This window comes from Drosophila tropicalis, unplaced genomic scaffold (assembly GCF_018151085.1).
Source record: "Drosophila tropicalis isolate 14030-0801.00 unplaced genomic scaffold, ASM1815108v1 contig_3, whole genome shotgun sequence".
NCBI classification, from domain to species: domain Eukaryota; kingdom Metazoa; phylum Arthropoda; class Insecta; order Diptera; family Drosophilidae; genus Drosophila; species Drosophila tropicalis.
In genome coordinates, this window is record NW_027172753.1 from 1,174,040 (window position 1) to 1,196,370 (window position 22,331).

The 22,331-nt window shown below is 37.6% G+C and overlaps 5 protein-coding genes across 6 annotated transcripts; 2 read left to right on the forward strand and 3 right to left on the reverse strand.

Annotated features, from left to right (window-relative positions):
• Positions 1-1,373: 1,373 nt before the first annotated feature.
• Positions 1,374-7,531, forward strand: LOC137572260 (probable multidrug resistance-associated protein lethal(2)03659). Its single transcript, XM_068284000.1, has 7 exons — positions 1,374-1,514; positions 3,356-3,431; positions 3,502-3,747; positions 3,812-3,965; positions 4,020-5,740; positions 5,798-7,001; positions 7,065-7,531. The coding sequence occupies exons 2-7, from the start codon at positions 3,364-3,366 to the stop codon at positions 7,512-7,514; spliced, it is 3,843 nt and encodes a 1,280-aa protein (XP_068140101.1). The 5' UTR covers positions 1,374-1,514; positions 3,356-3,363; the 3' UTR covers positions 7,515-7,531.
• Positions 7,532-8,912: 1,381 nt separating this feature from the next.
• Positions 8,913-14,018, forward strand: LOC137572239 (probable multidrug resistance-associated protein lethal(2)03659). Its single transcript, XM_068283975.1, has 7 exons — positions 8,913-9,216; positions 9,603-9,851; positions 9,921-10,074; positions 10,136-11,919; positions 11,980-13,189; positions 13,248-13,664; positions 13,728-14,018. Exons 1-7 carry the CDS (start codon positions 9,149-9,151, stop codon positions 13,761-13,763), a joined length of 3,918 nt encoding a protein of 1,305 aa, XP_068140076.1. The 5' UTR covers positions 8,913-9,148; the 3' UTR covers positions 13,764-14,018.
• RPA2 (Replication protein A2) lies at positions 14,017-15,330 on the reverse strand. Of its 2 annotated transcripts, XR_011031611.1 has the most exons (5): positions 15,202-15,330; positions 15,081-15,136; positions 14,444-15,015; positions 14,252-14,382; positions 14,017-14,214 (listed from the first exon to the last, which is right to left on the reverse strand). XR_011031611.1 is itself a non-coding variant. In XM_068283978.1 (4 exons), the coding sequence occupies exons 1-4, from the start codon at positions 15,212-15,214 to the stop codon at positions 14,304-14,306; spliced, it is 720 nt and encodes a 239-aa protein (XP_068140079.1). In that variant the 5' UTR covers positions 15,215-15,330; the 3' UTR covers positions 14,017-14,303. The 2 variants fall into 2 exon arrangements, 1 of the variants encoding a protein (XP_068140079.1); XM_068283978.1 differs by having other exon boundaries at positions 14,017-14,382.
• A 110-nt stretch (positions 15,331-15,440) lies between these two features.
• Positions 15,441-16,739, reverse strand: LOC137572240 (uncharacterized). Its single transcript, XM_068283976.1, has one exon. The coding sequence runs from the start codon at positions 16,735-16,737 to the stop codon at positions 15,511-15,513; it is 1,227 nt and encodes a 408-aa protein (XP_068140077.1). The 5' UTR covers positions 16,738-16,739; the 3' UTR covers positions 15,441-15,510.
• A 16-nt stretch (positions 16,740-16,755) lies between these two features.
• On the reverse strand, positions 16,756-18,216 carry Nthl1 (Nth-like DNA glycosylase 1). Its single transcript, XM_068283977.1, has 3 exons — positions 18,065-18,216; positions 17,476-18,003; positions 16,756-17,417 (listed from the first exon to the last, which is right to left on the reverse strand). Exons 1-3 carry the CDS (start codon positions 18,179-18,181, stop codon positions 17,007-17,009), a joined length of 1,056 nt encoding a protein of 351 aa, XP_068140078.1. The 5' UTR covers positions 18,182-18,216; the 3' UTR covers positions 16,756-17,006.
• Positions 18,217-22,331: the final 4,115 nt, after the last annotated feature.

Below are 22,331 nucleotides of genomic sequence, written 5' to 3' on the forward strand. Positions count from 1 at the left end.
GGGGCGTGTCAAAAATTTGAAATAAACTTGATCACTTTACATACGACACAAGTCTACATACCAAATTTGGTGGCTCTATCTCCAACAGTCTCCGATATCTACTGGTTCATACGGACGGACAGACGGACATGGCTAGGTCTACAGAAAAAGAAAATCAAAGTATAAGAAGACATTCTTATTGGAATTAAATTCAATCTTTTTTAACTTAAATACTTACATATTTGAAACTGACAACTCAATTATGTTTTTTAACACATTAAATGGCTTTGACAGAAACGACATATAATTTCATTTTCCTCGCCGCACAATCATTTTCCGATTGTTAGAGGTCAAAATACTTAAGTTTGCCTGTACTCAAGTGCATCGGAGATAGTCACATAACACTAAGCCAATGAGTCTACGATTAATTATTTATAGATTTGTGATAAACTTAAAATGCTGGCACTTCAAAAATGAAATGGGATTCGAATGGAAACCAATCAGTAGCTACTTAAAATAACAAAAACACAAAACAAAACAAAATAATGTTGCTACTTAAGTTATTGATAAAAGCAATTGATTGATCATAAATCAAAATTAACTCGACCACTGATTGATATATTTATTAAAACAAATGAAAGCAAATTCAAATTCTGTGAATCACCGTTTGATATGAGTCATGGCAAACATTTCTCTCAATAGTAAATTATCTGTCTGAAAAGTCAAATGAAGCTACTCACCCAACTGACTACATTTAACGTCTCGCAATTCAGACCTAAATAATTCAATTTGATAAGCCAAAGTATTGAGTCTTCTTGGTCATAATATACAACATAATTTAGCGATTGATTAAATTGATTTGTTCATCTACTCTACCCAAAGGGTATATTCAAAGTCTTTAAACATCTTCTATCACTAGACACCACATTGATATTTTTAACTACATATTTACTCTATATACGATATTTAAATAGTATTTTAGGGATTGATTTGATTCGATTTGGTTTGGTATATTTAATACACATATGTACAAATATTTAATAATAATTTAAGCTTTTTGAAACTTATCCTAAAATTTGCCATTAAGAAAAGAACTGGAAAAACAAAACCCATGACAAAAATCTAAGCACTTCTTTTGGATAATTTTTAACTTGGTTTAAACCAAACATTTTCTTTATATAATTACCAAAATTCTTTTATGCTTTTATGTGCTAGATTTTTCCAAGTTAAACTTTTACTATAACCCTCGCCAAAAGATAAGATTTCTTTTATAAAATGGCCGATATTTGGCTTCATATTATTGGCGAACGGTTTTTAAGTGTTCCCCGTATCAATCGAAAGTTAATTGTGTTTTAAATAAATACGCGGAACTGGCGAAGAAAACAGAACGTGCTAAATAGTCAAAGACTGCGGACATAAAATATATTACAAGAAGCTTTTGTTTATTCAAAATAAAAGTCCTTTTACCTTTTAAGTGTTACCTAAAGAATTATATAGTGGAATTAAGTGTTTATATAAATAAGATAAAACAAAAGGTATTTACATTTAATTAACTAACAACTGTTTTCTGAAATATTTGTAAACAATTTTCTATTGTGTAAGTGGGAATTGTTATCTAATGCCCTTCAGAAATGTTATGAGAAGATTTTAAGAGTGAAATTTGAAGAGCCAATGGAAACTAAAATTTATTTTTGTTTCTATTGCGTTTCAAATTGTATCGAGAAATAACTTTTCTTAGGAAATTTTAGTGAGTGTTAATTGTTTATTAGCTTCTTTGATTGAAGCACAGTTAATAATAAAATCAAATATAGATTTTTTTGCTTGTGGAAGTGAGTGTTTTAATAAAATTAGAAGAGATTGATATATTATCCCTTCTATTCTCGGTATTTGCACAATTAATTCTAAACTCTCAATGGTTCAATAAGTGAAATATGAGAAAATAAAAGAAAATAATTTACTGTATCGAAATCCGAGTTGGAGCTCTGCAGTACTGGGGCCACTTCTATATCTAGTTATTGCCTTAGACAGGACCAAAAAAAGGATTACTTTAAAAAATGCAAAAACTACTAAACAACTCGATTTTGGTGACTGTTCTTATATTTAGTCCTAGAGATCTCTGTAGAAGTTTATACATACCGATGCTTCTGCTTCTGAAACTATGGAGAAATAGAAATAAGGGGGGCACGCGATCTTCACAACTAAGATGTACAAGTGGCATTCAAAAATATTGCTGAATAGCCAAATGAAGGTGGTTAAGCCACTTGAGATTTTCGCCTATTTCTATTTTCATTCCGGTGAAGTGCAGTAATGTAGTTTTAGAATTCGAAAAAGAACACTCTCATCTTGGATGCTAAGCCTTACAGCTTCTATTAAACATGTTGAACAGCAGTGCCGTCGGTAAGGCGTGGATGGTTGGAGACGATTGGCCATTGCCTTGAAGTGACTATGCAAAGGCAATTTATTAAATTCTACACAATTAGATTTAGAATACCGAAAAGTGACTGCCATGACTCTCTATTAACTTATAAAATACCATTTTGACCATATTCAGAGTAAGAAGAAAGAAGAGACTTAGAAGTACAGTGTACAATAACTTTGCTAAAGTTCGAGTCTTAAAAGATTAGTAAAACATTAACTTTTCCTATATTCTTAGAAGAGAACTAGATACTTTTATGTAAAAAATACGCCATTATTTTTCTAGTTAGGGCACTTGGCAGATCACACATCCTTCCTTTAGAGTTCCCAGTAGTTTTTTCAGGCAATTGACTTGACCTTCAAGTACTTAGCTTTAGGAAATTCTTACTTGGTTAACTATTTAGCTTTGTATCCAAAGTAAAACAGAATGATTCATACTTTACTAAATTAAAAGTTAAACTAGATGCTAAATTAAAATATTGACTCAGATAAATAACTTTAGGTGATTGTATGTGCTTATCAAATATATAAGTACTCGTATTGTTTTCTATTTCTATTTCCCCCTCTCGAATTGTCAACATGACGGGTATCATTCGTAGGAAACTTGCTAGAGATATTGGCCAGTTTTTTAGTGCCAATGGGTCTAAGTAATCGAATGTCAGATAATTAGCGAAGCTTCTGTTAATGGCTTCTTCTATGAATCACAACTGAGATAGGTAGTCTGCCAGAGATATTACATATAGGCGAGCCGCGTGCAGACCGTGCAGCCGATTTAAGTACCTGCCCCACTCGCCTTTCCGCCTAGCTGTCCGCTGATTATCATTTTCTATTGATAAGCCGAAGTGGTCTCGTGTTGAGTAATGATTCCCACCGACAGAATACTTGAAATGATAATAACAAATGCTATAAATAAACGCAATAAAAATATTAAATAGTTGATTGAAAATTTGATTTCTCATAGATTGCGACATGCAGGCCAGTCAATTACCACCAAATCCCCGCGAATCGGCGGGGCTTTTATCATCGTTGATGTTTTGGTAAGATTTTAGATCAAATCTAAAACAATTAGGTGAATTTTTGATTGATTATGGCGATTTGGTTTCACAGTTTCGCTCTGCCTATATTGTTCAAAGGACGAAAAAAGACATTGGAACCGACAGATCTTTATAATACTCTCAACGAGCATCAGGCCGGATATTTGGGCAACAAATTTTTCGAGAAATGGCAAAAAGAAGTGGCAAAGTCGGTCGAATTGAAGAAAGAACCCAGCGTCATAAAGGTCATAGGACGCCAATTTGGATGGCAATTGATATTCTCGGGCATAATAATCGCATTTTTGGAGTTGGGTACCAGGTGAGTTAGCACTTACTCGAAAGAACTTGATCAGAAGACTCAATGGAGTATTTTCTGGGTCCAGACTCACTTCACCGCTTTTGCTGGCTGGTTTGATAAACGAATTTACAATCAATGGAAACGGAAATGGAATGGCAGCCCAACTATATGCCATTGGTTTGATATTAACCACATCTTCCAGTGTTATACTCATGCATCCCTATATGATGGGCATGACGGTAAGTTTGGCATAACTAGTAAAGAAGTTCACAAAGTGATTTAGTTTCTTATAGCACCTGGCCATGAAAATGCGAGTGGCCGTTAGTGGAGCAATTTACCGCAAAGCTCTTCGGCTAAGTAGAACCGCCTTGGGTGACACTACCACTGGGCAGGTGGTTAACTTGATCTCCAATGATCTGGGGCGATTTGATCGTGCCTTGGTACACTTTCACTTCCTTTGGCTGGGACCTTTAGAATTGCTTTTGGCATCGTTTTTCATTTATCAACAAATTGGTTGGTCCTCTTTTTATGGCATCGCCATACTCATCCTCTACCTGCCCCTTCAGACCTATATGAGTAAACTTACTTCCAAACTGAGACTGAAAACGGCTCTGCAAACGGATCAGCGTGTCCGCATGATGAACGAAATAATTTCCGGAATACAAGTGATCAAAATGTACACTTGGGAGAAGCCATTCGGGAAACTCATTGAACAGCTGCGGCGCAGTGAAATGAGCTCCATTCGAAAGGTCAATTACATCCGAGGACTACTCCTGTGCTTTGAAATCACCCTGGGTCGCATTGCCATATTTGTCAGCCTCCTGGGATTCGTTTTAGCTGGCGGAGAACTTACGGCAGAGCGAGCCTTTTGTGTGACAGCATTCTACAATATTTTACGCCGCACTGTGAACAAATTCTTTCCGAGTGGAATGTCCCAATTTGCCGAGCTGTTGGTTTCCCTGAAAAGGATTAAGACTTTTATGATGCGCGACGAATTAGAGGTAAGGGATAACGAGAAACAAGGTAAATTCCCGGAAGGATCCATTGAGATGCAGCAATTTAGAGCCTGGTGGAGTCCTGACAATTCGGAACCCGCTTTGGATAACATCAACCTAAGTCTGAAATCCCAACAACTGGTGGCTGTCATCGGACCTGTGGGATCTGGTAAATCCAGTCTCATTCAAGCCATTCTGGGAGAGCTGTCACCAGAGTCCGGTTCAGTTAAACTGAACGGAAGATACTCGTATGCCTCCCAGGAACCATGGCTCTTCAATGGATCGGTGAGAGACAATATTCTGTTTGGTCTGCCCATGGATAAGCAACGCTATCGTACGGTGGTGAGGAAATGTGCCCTGGAACGAGACTTTCAGCTTCTGGGCGGCGACAAGACCATTGTGGGTGAACGTGGAGCTGGTCTCTCCGGAGGTCAGCGGGCTCGCATATCTCTAGCTCGCGCTGTGTACCGTCAGGCAGATGTTTACCTGCTGGATGATCCTCTCAGCGCTGTGGACACTCATGTAGGTCGCCACCTATTTGATGAGTGTATGCGTGGATACTTGCGACATCAGTTGGTTGTCCTGGTTACTCATCAGCTACAATTCCTGGAGCAGGCCGACCTCATTGTAATCATGGATAAGGGAAAGATAATGGCCATGGGCACCTATGATGATATGCTCAAGAGTGGCCAAGATTTTGCCAAACTTCTCATAGAAAGCACAGATCAATGCGATACTAAAGAAGAAGAAAAGGCTGGAGGAGATACAAAACCTTTCTTTGACCGTCAAATTAGTACGCAAAGTACCCGAAGTATTCTTTCATTTGACTCCATAGACTATCCAGAAATGATTCCTCAGATGGTTAAAGCCCCCTCAAACAACAATGGAGAAATCGGTCTCGGCATGTACCATAAATATTTCTCAGCAGGCTGCGGCTGGTTTGTCTTTACCCTGGTGGTTGCTCTTTGTCTTGGAACTCAATTATTGGCCTCTGGTGGGGATTACTTCCTATCCTATTGGTAGGTCTTGTGGTTTTTGTAAAATTGAAATGAATAGTTATCATATTTTACTTGCAGTGTAAAGAATGCCTCTTCCTATGTGGAGATCTACTATTTTGCCGGCATTAATGCATCTCTGGTGATATTTGCTATACTCCGAACAGTTCTATTCTTTAATGTTACCACGCACTCATCTAACAATCTACACAACTCCATGTTCCACGGTGTCTCAAGAAGTCCCTTGTATTTCTTTCACAAAAATCCATCTGGCCGAATTTTGAATCGTTTTGCCATGGACTTGGGTCAAACGGATGAAGTTCTGCCCCCAGTTATGTTAGATTGTGTCCAAGTGTTCCTTACACTAACTGGAATAATAAGTGTTCTGTGCATCACCAATCCATGGTATTTTATAAACACGGTGATAATGCTTATAGCATTCTATTTTCTTCGAGAATTCTATCTAAGAACTTCACGAGATGTGAAACGCTTGGAGGCCCAGGCCAGATCTCCCATGTATTCCCATTTCAGTGCCACCCTGAATGGCCTGCCCACGATTAGGTCGATGGATGCTCAGGGGATGTTGACTGGCGAATATGATAACTACCAGGACTTGCACAGTTCTGGCTATTACACATTCATTTCCACAAGTCGTGCATTTGGTTACTATTTGGATCTGTTTTGTGTGGCCTATGTGATCTCAGTGATTTTATTCAGCTTCTTCAACCCACCTCTGGACGATCCTGGTCAGATTGGTTTGGCCATTTCTCAAGCTATGTCTATGACCGGCACCGTCCAGTGGGGCATGCGTCAATCTGCCGAATTGGAAAACTCAATGACCTCAGTGGAACGTGTCCTGGAATACAGAAACCTAGAACCGGAGGGCCAGTTTGACTCCACCGCGGAACAGCAACCTCCAAGCAGTTGGCCCGAAAATGGCAAACTAATAGCTGAGAATTTAAGTTTGCGTTATGCTCCGGATTCTCAATCAGACTACGTTCTGAAGTCAATTAACTTTGAGATTAAGCCACGTGAAAAAGTGGGTATAGTGGGACGCACTGGAGCTGGTAAATCTTCTCTTATCAACGCCCTGTTTCGTCTATCCTACAATGAGGGTGCAATATATATTGATAAACGAAATACCGAAGAAATGGGACTCCACGATCTGCGCAGCAAAATCTCCATTATACCACAGGAACCGGTACTCTTCTCAGGCACCATGCGTTACAACCTGGATCCTTTTGAGCAGTATGATGATGCTAAATTATGGCAAGCTTTGGAAGAGGTAAGTGATTCAGCTTGGCATCTATTAACCTTTTGCTTACTTTTCTTTTATCTCGTACAAAAGGTGCACCTAAGAAAGGAAATTTCGGACATGCCATCAGGATTGCAGAGTATGATATCCGAAGGAGGCTCCAATTTCAGTGTGGGTCAACGGCAACTTGTTTGTCTGGCCCGAGCAATTCTGCGTGAGAACCGAATTCTACTCATGGACGAGGCCACCGCCAATGTGGATCCCCAAACTGATGCCCTCATCCAGTCGACTATACGCAGAAAGTTCAAGGATTGCACTGTTCTGACCATTGCTCATCGATTGAACACAATTATGGACTCCGATAAGGTTTTGGTCCTTGATGCGGGCCAAGTTGTTGAATTCGACTCGCCGTATAACTTGTTAACATCAACCAAAAGTAAAGTATTCTACGGCATGGTGAAGCAGACGGGTAGTTCGAGTTTTGAGAATCTTCTAAGCATATCAGAAAATGTAAGTATTTTTGACCATTTCAATATATCATAAATTACTAATACAAAACTTTGCAGGATTTGGATAGGAAATACTAATTACCATAATGTTTCCAACCTTTGAAGGATCAATGAAGGTTTTCTACATTTGGTGATTTTATTTCACTACTTAGCTTTATTTAATTTGTATATAACATGGATCTCATTGTAATTATAATAGCAAATAAAGATATTAAATATTTTAGCCAATTGATGTCAATTTTTTTGGTATCAGTAAGTAAATCGAAATTAAATGTAGCATATTTTTAGGGTTATGACAAAATTCACCCAACTTTAAAATTTTCACCACACAGTAGACGCTCTTAAAGTAGTCCACTTTGATATTAAGCTAATCTTAGAACCTAAGAACACTTCCATCCTATATCATAGATCTTTGATATCCTTGAATTTAATAGAAAAATTCGTAGAACAAATACAATTTACAAGAATTGCTAATATCTCTTTTTAAATGTGTAGCAGAACTAAACATTTTATGTAGCTGTGTTCAAACCCTGTACAAATTTATATGTTTCCTCATGACAATTATTAAACAAAGCTGGATGAATATGGAGTTAAAAAACGATTCCAATTTTTCAAGATTTTACCTTTGGAATGAGTTAATTTTGCAGTTCATTTAAGATTTTAAGTGATCCTCTCCTTTTTGTCATAGATGGAGATCATCGATCGTTGGAAATAACGAATTTTCTGTGCTCAACTTTAGACAGTTCAAAAGAAAAACATAAATCCTCACAAACAAGAATTCGTTAAATGAAAAATCAACTAAAACTTAGTGTTTAAAGTCTGAAACAATCAATAAGTTAATTCATTCCATTTACAGTTCTACAAAAAAAATTACTAATTTCATTCTCCCTGTGTAGATAAATGGCGGGTAGGCGTTTCTGTATCTCTTTTAAGTGTAAAGTCTTAATTTATAGTGGTTCAGATAGCATAAATGTTTTCTTTTTACACATTTTTGGCTATCTTAAAAGATAGAACTAACTGACGCAACTAACAAATCCCAAGTGATCAACTAAGTTATCTATATCTCTATAGAAATTTGAATAATTTGTTGTCATATTGAACTTATTATTTATTTAGACTGCAGGGCAGCAGCTAAATATAGATCAAATCTTAAAATATAACAAAAATAAAATAATAATTATTTGGCGAATTAATGAATGAAAGTTATGAGTTTCGTGAACTTTACTGACCTTGCTTTTTATCTTATCATTTGCATTTTGACGTGACAATTCTGTCAGAGTACTTATATTACAGCCCCCGTTTAGACAAAGTTAATCACGATCGCCCCTTGATATGAATGTTGAAGAAAAATGAAGCTTATAAACACCTCTGACTAGACCCAGAACATCGCAGAACCAGGCGAAAAGCGGAGTGCTACGGACGTTTGTTACCTTAAATTCTCTGTACTGGAATGGAAAGTTTTCTCTTATTAATTACATAATTTGTTACGCGTAAATTTCACATAACGTATAGATAAAATAGAATCCCTAAAACTCACTTTAAACGTTTCAAAGTAGTTTAATAAGGCTTAAAATAGATCGATTAAGTGGAGTGTTTGGGGATTAACAAATGATCGGTATTAAAAGTTGTTAATTGTATATATTATCTTAATCGAATAGATTTGCAATAATGCAGTCTGAGAAACTGGCTAAAAATCCTCGCGAGTCTGCAGGTATTCTGTCCACGTTTATGTTTTGGTAGGTTCTTCAATAATTTTCCCACAATTGGTCATACCTTCAGATATCACAAGATGCTGAAATCTTCACTACTCTTAATTACTTACTTATCACTAATCTTATCTTATCAATATATTTCAAATGGAAGATCTCATTCTAAACGTTTAGATTCAAAAATAAAGATAGTGAATAAAATAAAAAAGAAAACGTTTAACTTTAGATAAGCTTTAACCCATAATCTTAGATACACAAGGAAGAAAGTCACAAAAGGGCATAAGTCTTGACGAGCTCCAAAGAGGATATCGTTTGATATTCAAAATATTGGAATTTTCCAAAAAAGTCTTAATTTCATTTTTATAGTTTATCCGTTTAACAAATATTTAATCTTTCCTTGATAACTTTTATAGCTTCGCATTGCCGATTCTATTCAAAGGACGCAAAAAGACATTGCAATCTGAAGACTTGTATAAGCCTCTCGAAAGCCACCGAACAGATCATCTGGGTGATGAGTTTTATCACATTTGGGAATCAGAGGTGGAGAAATGTCGAAAGAAAACCAAGAACAAGCCGAGGCTCATGAAGGTTATAATTCGTATGTTTGGCTGGAAATTACTTAGCTCGGGTATATTAGTTGCACTTCTGGAACTAGGCACCAGGTAAGCCGAATAAGTCATCACCTAATAAGAATTATATGTACTTTACATTTGTTCGCTTCTGTTCCACAGACTTACTGCCCCTCTGCTGCTGGCAGGCTTAATAGCTGAGTTCACCAAAAATGGTAATGGTTACGGACTGAGTGCCCAGATCTATGCCAGCTTACTGATCTTTACGATTGCGGCTAGTGTCTTGTTTTTTCATCCATACATGATGGGCATGATGGTAAGTGTAATTGACTTTAAAATCTTAACGTATTATATATTTTGAACTTTTATTATTTTAGCACTTGGCCATGAAAATGCGAGTGGCTATCAGTGGAGCAATTTACCGCAAAGCCATTCGCTTAAGTAGAACCGCCTTGGGTGACACAACCAGTGGACAGGTGGTCAACTTGATTTCCAATGATCTTGGTCGCTTTGATCGGGCATTTATACATTTTCACTTCATGTGGCTGGGACCCTTGGAATTGCTGCTATCGTCGTATTTCCTATTTCAGCAAATCGGATGGTCCTCATTTTATGGCACAGCTATTCTTTTACTCTATCTACCTTTCCAAGCTTATTTGAGCAAGCTCACCTCCAGGCTGAGGCTGAGGACAGCCCTGCAAACGGATCAGCGTGTTCGCATGATGAATGAAATAATCTCCGGAATACAAGTGATCAAAATGTACACTTGGGAGAAGCCATTCGGTAAACTCATTGAACAGCTGCGGCGCAGTGAAATGAGCTCCATTCGAAAGGTCAATTACATCCGAGGATTACTCCTATCCTTTGAGATAACTCTGAGTCGCATTGCTATCTTTGTGAGTCTCCTGGGATTCGTTTTATCCGGTGGAGAGCTCACAGCGGAGCGAGCTTTTTGTGTGACAGCATTCTACAATATTCTACGACGCACCGTGTGCAAATTCTTTCCAAGCGGAATGTCTCAATTTGCCGAATTAGTCGTCTCCTTAAAAAGGATTGAGAATTTCCTAGTGCGAAACGAATCAGAGGCTCATTCTGACAGTGAACCATCACAGGACCAGCTTAGAAATGAGAAAGCAAACGGAAGCGGTCAACATCATCAATTTATGGAAGCTGGCATTGAAATTAATCAACTGACAGCTAAATGGAGTTCCGAGAATCATGACCCCGCTTTGGACAACATTAACTTAAGTCTTAAGCCTCAACAATTGGTAGCTGTCATCGGACCTGTGGGATCTGGTAAATCCAGTCTCATTCAAGCCATTCTGGGAGAGCTGTCACCAGAGTCTGGTTCAGTTAAACTGAACGGAAGATACTCGTATGCCTCCCAGGAACCGTGGCTCTTCAATGGATCGGTGAGAGACAATATTCTGTTTGGTCTGCCCATGGATAAGCAACGCTATCGTACGGTGGTGAGGAAATGTGCCCTGGAACGAGACTTTCAACTTCTGGGCGGCGACAAGACCATTGTGGGTGAACGTGGAGCTGGTCTCTCCGGAGGTCAACGGGCTCGCATATCTCTAGCTCGGGCTGTGTACCGTCAGGCAGATGTTTACCTGCTGGATGATCCTCTCAGCGCTGTGGACACTCATGTAGGTCGCCACCTATTCGATGAGTGTATGCGTGGATACTTGCGCCATCAGTTGGTTGTCCTGGTTACTCATCAGCTACAATTCCTGGAGCAGGCCGACCTCATTGTAATCATGGATAAGGGAAAGATAATGGCCATGGGCACCTATGATGATATGCTCAAGAGTGGCCAAGACTTTGCCCTGCTATTAAAGGAAAATACTGAACATGAAGATGAAGGGGATGCTAATGTAGAAAAGGAGATTGAGAAAACTTCTTATTCCCGTCAGGGAAGCATTCAAAGCACAGCTTCCCTGGATTCCACAGCCGATTCCCTAATAGCCGACGAAGATGAAAAGAAAATAACAACAAATTCCACAGTCCAAGAGTCGCATTCCGGAAAAGATATTGGCCTAAGCTTATATCAAAAATATTTCTCTGCTGGTTCTGGCTGGTTAATGTTCAGTCTGGTGATACTTCTTTGCCTCGGAACTCAATTGTTGGCCTCAGGTGGTGATTATTTCCTATCCTATTGGTGAGTCATAGCGCTTCCCTTAGTGGACGCCAATTTTAAGATTATTTCTTTTCATTCTAGGGTAAAAAACTCGTCTTTGACCACTTCGTGGGACATCTATTATTTCTCCGCCATTAATATATCCCTGGTGATCTGTGCCTTAGTTCGTTTTCTCCTATTCTTCAGCATGACCATGCATTCATCCACCAATTTGCACAATTCCATGTTCCATAGTGTGTCCAGGTCAGCGCTTTACTTCTTCCACACAAATCCCTCAGGTCGGATATTGAACCGCTTTGCCATGGATCTGGGGCAGGTAGATGAGGTTCTGCCAGTCGTAATGCTGGATTGCATCAATATCTTCCTAACGCTAACAGGCGTCATTACCATTTTGTGCATCACGAATCCCTGGTACTCGTTTAATACAATTGTCATGTTTGTGGCGTTCTATTTCCTTCGAGAATTCTATCTGAAGACCTCGCGAAATGTTAAACGTTTGGAGGCAGTGGCCAGATCTCCCATGTATTCCCATTTCAGTGCCACTCTGAATGGCCTGCCAACGATAAGGGCGTTGGGAGCTCAGCGGATGTTGATCGGAGAATATGATAACTATCAGAATTTGCACAGTTCAGGCTACTATGCATTCTTATCGACGAGTCGCGCCTTTGGTTACTATTTGGATCTGATGTGTATGGCTTATGTTATAACGGTTACTTTAAGTAGCTTCTTCTATCCACCATTCGAAAATCCAGGACTAATTGGTTTGGCTATAACGCAAGCCATGTCCATGACTGGGTCCGTCCAGTGGGGCATGCGACAATCTGCCGAATTGGAGAACTCAATGACCTCAGTGGAACGTGTTCTTGAGTATACGAATTTGCATGCAGAGGGCAAATTTGTTTCCAAAGATAACCAGAAACCGCCAAAGGATTGGCCAGAGCAAGGCAAAATTGTGGCTGAAGATTTGAGCTTACGTTATATACCCGATCCTGAAGCAGATTGCGTTTTGAAGTCCTTAAACTTTGTCATCAAACCATGTGAAAAAGTGGGTATAGTAGGACGCACCGGAGCGGGTAAATCTTCTCTTATCAACGCCCTGTTTCGTCTATCCTACAATGAGGGTGCAATATATATTGATAAACGAAATACCGAAGAAATGGGACTCCACGATCTGCGCAGCAAAATCTCCATTATACCACAGGAACCAGTACTCTTCTCAGGCACCATGCGTTACAACCTGGATCCCTTTGAGCAGTACGATGATGTCATATTGTGGCAAGCTCTAGAAGAGGTAAGAGATTTAACTGATTCATGACTGGCAATTTAATTTAACCTTTTTCGTTCCATAGGTTCATCTCAAAGAGGATGTATCCGAAATGCCCAAAGGACTACAAAGTATGATATCCGAAGGAGGCTCCAATTTCAGTGTGGGTCAACGGCAACTTGTTTGCCTGGCCCGAGCAATTCTGCGTGAGAACAGAATTCTACTCATGGACGAGGCAACTGCTAATGTGGATCCTCAAACTGATGCCCTCATCCAGTCGACTATTCGCAGAAAGTTTAAAGATTGCACTGTTCTGACCATTGCTCATCGATTGAATACAATTATCGATTCAGACAAGGTTTTGGTCCTTGATGCCGGACAAGTTGTTGAATTCGATTCGCCATATAATTTGTTAACATCAAGCAAAGAAAAGGTTTTCTATGGCATGGTTATGGAAACGGGAAAATCTAGTTTCGAGCATCTGCTTAAAGTAGCTCAAGATGTAAGTGCCAGACATCGACAGTTTATCTTAGCATTTGAATATATATAATCTTTTTTCTTTCAGGTTCATGAGAAGCAAGGTCGTGAGGCATTATTATAGAAATATTTGTCAAATAACTAACACTTAAGGATAATGCAAAAGAGGTAGGTACTTAAGGTGGCTTTTGCACTGCGGTTTCTCTGTAGAGATTTTCATCCAAAAGACTGGATGGAATTATTCCTTTTATAAATAGGTAAGTTTTTGAAAACGATTCTCTGAGATAATGCTAGGACATACCGCAGTGTGAAAACCGCTTAAGTATTCAGTTTGATTGTAAAAACAAATGCTAATAAATAAATAACATATAGAAATGTTTTCTTATGGATTTTTTTCCTTATAATGGAGCTCCTGGCTCAACCATAGTTGATTATATTATATTAACAATTCATTTCAAATTATTGGGACTGTTTCTTAGACAATTTTAATTAAACCTCAATAAGTGGAATCGTTTGGAATCATTTTGCATATTGGCTCCTTTTGTATGATTAATTAAATGAACCAACGACTAAAAGATTGTAGAATATGAAGTTCTTGCTGCTTAATTGGCTGATTGATATTGGATATGCTTAAACAATAAATTAATAAACTAATTTAAGAGATTTACATGGTACAGATAAAGTGATCAGCATCTATGCTTGAGTAAATATGGCCTTCCGAGATCATGAATTCCAGAATGTTGCTGCAAATAAACAAAGAATTAATAAATGGGGGAAATTTAATTACTCTTCGTCTTAACTTACTTCAATTCGGAATCGCTGATGTGAGAGAATTTGCTCTTTAACTCCTTACGACTAATGCCCTCCTCGGAGACGTTAACCTTAATGGCCTGGAATACTGCCTGTTGCTTTGCATCCAAACCGTTAACAAGGGCATTACTTTGGCTGGCACTGAAATCGGGCATTGTGGAATTCTGCTGGCCTGACGAGCCACCCTTCTGTTGATAGGCCTCAGCCTTGTAGCGGGCATTTAGAACCTCGAGAAGATGTGTGGTAATCTCATTGGGATCTAGCACGGGCAAGGCCTTGAATACCATTAGTGTCTTTTGTCCCCCCTGGGAACGTGTTGTGCCATAGACGCGAACATAGTTATTCAGCATGACATCGGGAGCTTTATGAGTATCACCCTCCTCCAGCCAATAGTGGGCATCAATTCGTCCAGTGTGATCCTCCAGCGTGTAGGTGATCTTGGTCGAGGATGTCTCAATATTGCGCACAATTGCAACCACTGTGGTCATGGCATAATGCATGCCAAATAGCTCAATATTGCCCTCGGGCAGAAGTAGAATCTGCTTTATAAGCATGGGAATGATTCCCTAGAGACAGAGAAAAGTTCTTCTAATTGAAAGTACTGCAAAACCAAAGGTGACCCGAGACTTACCTCTCCCTTCTGCTCCGATGCAGCGCCGGCTGTCTGTGTGGCATTGAAATCTCCAACTAGAAGGAAACATAACTTTGAGTTTAAAACTCGTTTTCAAAATTATATGCAATTATTTACTTACAGGAATCGTTCATTTTTCTTGAGTTTTTATTATTAAGCAAATTTCCGACAATTTCACAAGCCTCGACTCCCGCCAAAAAGTGATGCCAACTTGGTTAAATTGCAAGAGTTGCCACATTTTTCAACAAAACGAACAGCTGTTATGTGCCATTGAGCTGCCATTTGCGCGCATTACCAAAAGATTTGAAATTTGTTCAATGATTTTAAAAGTGCAGCAATTAAAATTATAATAAAAATTGAGTAAAAATAAATGTAAAAATAAATACGTATATGAAAAATAAATGTGAATACGATTATTTCTAATATATCTTTAACTGTTTTCTGAAGTGAACTTCAATGGAGTCGTGGTTTTCCACATGCAATGAACGTTTTTGTAAAGATCTGGTGGTTGCCATGTTTCAGTCTCTTGCTCATCCCGATTAAACTCGAATGGAGAAATACCAACGATACGGGTTTTTTTCCGCTTTTTTTTCGGGCGAGCCAGAAAATGTTCTGGTATTACAATATAATTATTTTGCGACGATAATGTGTCGGTTCTGAGAAGATCGATTGCATTGCCAACACTCTTTAGTATAGTTGGTTTGAAATCTTCTGGTGGCTCTTCGGACGTTTCAACTTCCAGTGGTTCATCAATAAATAATTCTTTACGTAGTTTTTCATCTATCGGGGTCTTCGATACAATACATGCTTCTATTCGGCGCTGCTGCTCTTCATACATTTTAAGATTAAACTTCCTTTCTTCCTCCTTAGTTTTTTTAGGCTTTCGATGCCTTTTCTGCTTCTTTAAGGCCCTTTGACATCGTTCGAAATATTCGTCAGAGTATCGGCATAGATCGCGTCTTTTATGTTTTATATTCAAATTAAATCTTACATGTTTATTCTTCATATGCTTTCGAGCTCTGGCTCTTTCATTAATAGTGACTATTTCCGATCTGCGTCCTAGCCTTTCGTGTACTTCCTGGTCGAGGCTTGTGCGTAGAACCATATGAAATCCAGCTTGAGTTTCAAAGATCCGCGATATATTATTTACTTTTAGACTCAATAAAACTAGTTGGAATTCCGGTAAAATTTGACCCAATCGAAACACATTCAAATCTCCATTGTGTCGGGCGGAACAGCAATCCGAAATGCATCGTGCCGCTTCAAAAAAATTCAATTCTCCAGTTCTGATTAAATGGCGAACTCGTTTCATCTTCCTAAACGCATCTTTTCTTGTAATTGTAATTTCTGATTTTCGCCATGAGCTGGGTACATCACTATCCACATGCTTAACAAGTATGTGACTACATCTAAATGAAATATTGGTTAAGAGTTGTTCGATTTGTTCTTCCAAATCCATTCCAAAAAACTGACGACTGGTGCACAATTTTTTGGGCAATTGTATTTTGTGTACATTTCCCTGATAAAAGATAAAAGATTCTGTGGCATCGTCGCTCCAATCATCGTCATCTGACTCGCTGTGTTCCAATGATTCTCGCGAATTGTTCCCTTTGTTGGGATACTTAGGAACCGGAACTGCAATATAAATCTTACGCATAATTTTAACTAAACAAGATTTGACAATGATATCCAAGCTAGTTCCTTATAATGATATAAATTACAAAAGAGAACCTATTTGAATGTACATAGTTAATTTTATAATACTCAAACAACAATAGAACTTATTCTATGCATTCTTCTTAGTGCTTCAAATTACTTTTTTCACTCATATTAATTTCATTATGGAAACCTTCTAAAACTAAAACATACTTAAACAATTTGGCTCTGCTTTTATCCTAAAGTTTTTCTTAAGTACTAAAAATTACTTTACTTTTTCTTACTTTTCGTTTCATTTTTATAGGCAGATGGACAAATATCTCTGTTGAGACATTGTGCACAATTTGGTTTGACCGGTGTACAAATAGTTTGACCGAAGCCCACGAACAGATGATTGACTTCTGACCACAGAGGCTGGGGCAACCATTTTTCCAGACCCTGACGCGTTTGCTCCGGCTCTTTGGTGGCGGCTTTAAGCCAGCCCAAACGATTCGAGATTCTATGGACATGTACATCCACGCCAATGCCAGTTATCTTCTGCCATGCCACGCTCATACAGATGTGAGCCATTTTGGGACCCACTCCGGGTAGAGCAATCAAGTCTTTGACATTATCTGGTATATCACCTCCATATTTGTCGAGGAGAACCTCTGATGTTTGCTTCAGATATTTGGCCTTGTTCTGCAGAAATAAAAGTGGATTTTGATGAGTACTACTTGGTATAGTAGTGGCAACAAACCTTGTAGAAGGACACTGGATGTAGAAGACCCTCCAATTCACTTGTTGGCATATCCTTTATGTTGCCTGGAGAAAGATTGCGAGCCTTTAGGCGTTTCATGGCTTTGAAAGTGGTTTCATCTTTTGTTTGACTGGACAGCATTAGAGCTACAAAATTTTGAAATCTTTGGGTCTTTTCATCAGCGTCTTGATCTGCGCATTTATGGCATCCCATGGTGTCCACTGGAGCCGATGCGGATTGACGCATCAAGCGAATATTCTGCAATTGTTGTTCCCACAGCGCGTTAGGAGACTCCACCTCCAGTTTGATCTTCTCATCGGCCACGACTTGACATTTTACTATAGTGGCTGTGCCCATTGGAATTTTCGAAACCTGTGAATCCTCTTCCTTTTTATCTTGAGATTCACGTGATTTCTTTACTGGCGGCGGAGTAGCTGGCAGTTCTTTTTTGATGGTCTTCGGCTGACGCTGTTTACGGGTCTGCACAGGAGAGAAGTAGCGACTTTCCTGCACCAAGTCCTCAATGTCCTTAAAGGAAGAAGTGTGTGTGGGCTAATTTGTGAAGTAATTTTTTTCAAACTCCTCTTACCTGATCATTATCATTTTGATTTTGCTTGCCTATGATTCTTGTTGGCTTAATTATATGCTTCTTTGCCAACTTACTGGCCAAAGATAATTTATTTGTGTTTTTTGGAATTTTGCTCATTGTTCGAATTCGAATTCATAAAGCGCAATCACTTTCCAACACTAATTTATCAGCTGTTTATTTAGTGGTGAAACTTACTCTCGATGAGCAACAGTAATCGTTTGAGTGCTATGTTATAGTGCGACAGTGGACCACCGCTATGTGGTTCGATTTTGCTTGTTGTTGCATGTTCGACGTTCCGTTGGTAAATATTTACTACTACTACTCGGGCCCAAAACTACATAATTTTGGTAACAAACGAAAGAAAAATTCCACGAGCACGACCTCAGGTGCGCCTTGGCGATTTATTTCGTAGTTTTTGTGTAATTAACAAAAGAAAAGGTAAATGTTTACTATTACTACTCGAGATTTCAGTGTTGAAAAGTGGAAAAATCGGGTAAAGCTAGATTTCAGTGTTGTCAAACGCTATTTTTTATTTGGCGCGCTGTTTGACCGCTCTGGTAGCCAAATATTTTAATCTAATTTCTAAAGTCGAGGAATATTTGGCTGCCCTGGCAGCCGAATATTGTATTCTAAACTATATTTGTTCCATAAAATCAAGAAATATTGTAAACTCAACAATATTTTCGTTTGTTGAGAATAGTGCGAACAAAAGATTCAAAAAGCCCGCGTATTTGAGTATCCAAAATTCGGCATTTGGCAACACCATCTCAAAATTGAACAGCTTTTTTTAGCCGGAAAAAGCTACTTTTAGCTATAGTCCCGCTAAAAATATTAATTTTCTTTTGTTAATTACTCAAAAACTACGAAATAAATCGTCAAGGCGCACCTGATGTCGTGCTCGTGCAATTTTTCTCTTTCGTTTGATACCAAAATTATGTAGTTTAAGCGCGTTTTGGGCCCGAGTAGTAATAGTAAACATTTACCAAAGAAAATTGAGTTTTTTAGCGGGATAAAAGCTAAAAAGAGCTGAACCTAACTGTTTCCAGCTAAAATAGTGTGCCCAAATGTTACGACAATGTTGGAAAGCGCGCCAAATGGCGTTGCCAGATACCAAATTTTCTGGTATAAAATTGGCGCCATATTTAAATTTTTGCGGCAAATTCAAATGGATTGTTGACAATTTGAAAATTTGTATTTTTGCAAAAGACAATTGGCAGAAATTTATGTATGTATATAATAGTGTGTTATTTGCTATATTTCAGTGCAATTAGGTTTATTTAATGGGCAATGACATAAAGTTAAAGGTTGAAGATGTTTACCTACATATATATTTACCTTAATGGAATTTTGAATTTAAATAAAAAAAAAATTGAAAATAGAAAACAAGCCTGGTGTTTAACAATTTGATCGCGTTATTATCAAACCTTCTTGTGTCGGAATGACAGCCATTAAAATTCAAATTAATTAAAAATTCTTTTAAATATTATTTATTTTGATATTAATTAATTGAAACTTAACGATTTAATATTTACTACTTCCAAAAATTGAAATTGAAATAAATAAATTTTTAATTAATTTGTTCGTTATGTAATGTGTTAGTTAGGCTAAAAATAAGATTATTTGGCTTCATTTAAAATAGAGCAAATTGATATTGAAATTCTATTCCACTAATATGCTTGGAAAATTTCAGACCTTTGTAATTAAATTGAAGCTTATGCCAAAAAATGTCAAACTGAATAACAATATTAGATTGCAATTTAGAAGCTTGGTCATTTGCAAAGGGCATTCTATATATGTACATATGTATGTGCATGTATAGCATGTACCACGTGCTAATTTTTTTTTTTTTTTAATGAATTCGTGTTGATGTCGACATACTGACGAAAAGAACCGCCTTTTTGTCTCTTTTTTATGAATTGACTCAATCATAACGCATACACTGACACTTTTGAATTGGAGACTTTTTGGTCAGCGTATGCGGTATGATTGAGTCAATTCATACAATATTTTCTACATGCAAATAAGAGCGAGTGAAAGAGAAGATAATGGAATTTCTACTATCCAAAAAACATTCCGATCGCTTCTAAACATTTTTTAATCACTTCAAATTTAACCATGGCGTGCCTTTGCCAATGCAAATATAAGTGAGAGTTAGTTACGGCGTTCAAACCTGATTTTATAAGTATATACCCCTTGCGCTTAGTGCCCTTATATAGTTATCCGAGAGAAAGATTCGTTCGTTTTCGTTTTAACCGAATGACTTTGTAATATATATAACTATTGTGCAAATATATACTATAAAGTCGCTAATAGTAAATTTCAGATTCTTTTATTTATCACACTTAACTCAATTCGGGATATAGAAATCCAATTGGTCTGATTGAAAAAGCCTCAAGATCGTCAATAATCTATTTAAAATTCCAAATAATTGCCTTAGCTAACTCCACTTCTATTTAGGTGGACATTAATAGTACTTAAAAAGGACAAGCAGTCCGAGTTTTCAGATTCATTTAACCAAACTGTAGTTAGTACTAAATAGTGTTAATTGTCTCTTATAAATAGAAAAATGAATTCAAAATTTTCTATGAAACTGATGACCACATATAAAATCAATCATCCTATGACTAAAGGAACAAGTAGTACGATTTTCCAGAGTATTTCCAAGGGAATTTAAACAAAGTGTATTTAGTAGAACTTAGAGAGTTAAATGTCATAACATTTGAAAACAATTTTTAAAAAATATATTGCCTAGGCTTAGTATTATCTTATTTTATTATCAAAGTATAAGAACATTATTCATTATCAATAGAACATGACATATTTAGACTCATGATGAAAACAAACCCCTAACATTCTACTTCATTCGACTCTATCGAAATCTTTTTCAACGCACTCCACAATTGTCGATTCTCCTCACATTTTTCTGTTGCCGCCTGATTCTATAGCTCACCCCACAAGATATCGATGAGATTCAGATCAGGAGACTGTATATTAAATAAAAATTCGAAGGGTTTTAACTTTAAAGTCATTGAATGAGAGCAAAACATAATTAGAGATATTTGGCGTCCTAGAAACTAAGGTACTAGTATGTCTTCTCCAAGGGTTTTAACTGTTATATCCTTATCTAAAGAAAAATTGCATTGGAGTAGGATTTTTCATAGAGAAAGAGCTCAGGAAAATAGGATAACAATCTATAAAGATAACTTGGTTAACTTGAATTAAAAATAGTTAAAGAAAGAGAATTTCAACTTTAATAGAGTTTTATATACTTAATTATTATTATATAATCAAGGTTTCTCTTTAAACAAGAGTTCCAAGTCAAAGAAACCTATACTAATATTGAATGGAGAATGGAAAGAATGGAAACTATTGATTGTCTTAACTAACTGCTTACTAGTTTTCTTAAATTCAATATAAATATTTGTCATTAGTATAGATTTTCGTAAACAATTCTTAATTATATTCTCTCTTATTTACTTCCAGAAATTTTCGTTCTTAACGAAATCGATTTGGAAATGTTCACCACTTTGACTGAGGAGAATCTGATGGAGCTAGGTATCACAGCGTTTGGAGCTCGCAAGAAGCTGCTGACGGCCATACACACTTATATTATATAATAAGATATTGATCAAAGTCACTGTTTTCCACCGATCGTTCCTATGGGAGCTATATGATATAGTCACCCGATCTTTATCAAATTCGGCACAGTCATTAACATATATATTAAATTAAGAAATGTTTAATTTAAAAGCAATCGCGTTAAAAGTAACGAAGTTATTTACAAAAGTCACTGTTTTCGACCAATCGTTCCTATGGGAGCTATATGATATAGTCACCTGATCTTGATCAAATTTGGCATAGTCGCTTATAGGCGTAGTAAACTTTCTAATATTAAGTTTCACGACAATAGCTCAGAAAATAACGAAGTTATTGAGAAAGTCACTGTTCGTGACTTGGCCGTTTGTATGGGAGCTATATGATATAGCCACCCGATCTTGATCAAATTTGGCATAGTCGCTTATAGGCGTAGTAAACTCTCTAATATTAAGTTTCACGACAATAGCTCAGAAAATAACGAAGTTATTGAGAAAGTCACTGTTCGTGACTTTGGGGTTTGTATGGGAGCTATATGATATAGTGGTCCGATCCGGCTGAATCCGAGATATACAACGCCTGCAGTATATACAAGCCTACGTGCAAAATTTCAGCTCTTACGGTCTAGGAGGAGTTTGCGTTGATCCAGACGGACGGACGGACATGGCAGCTC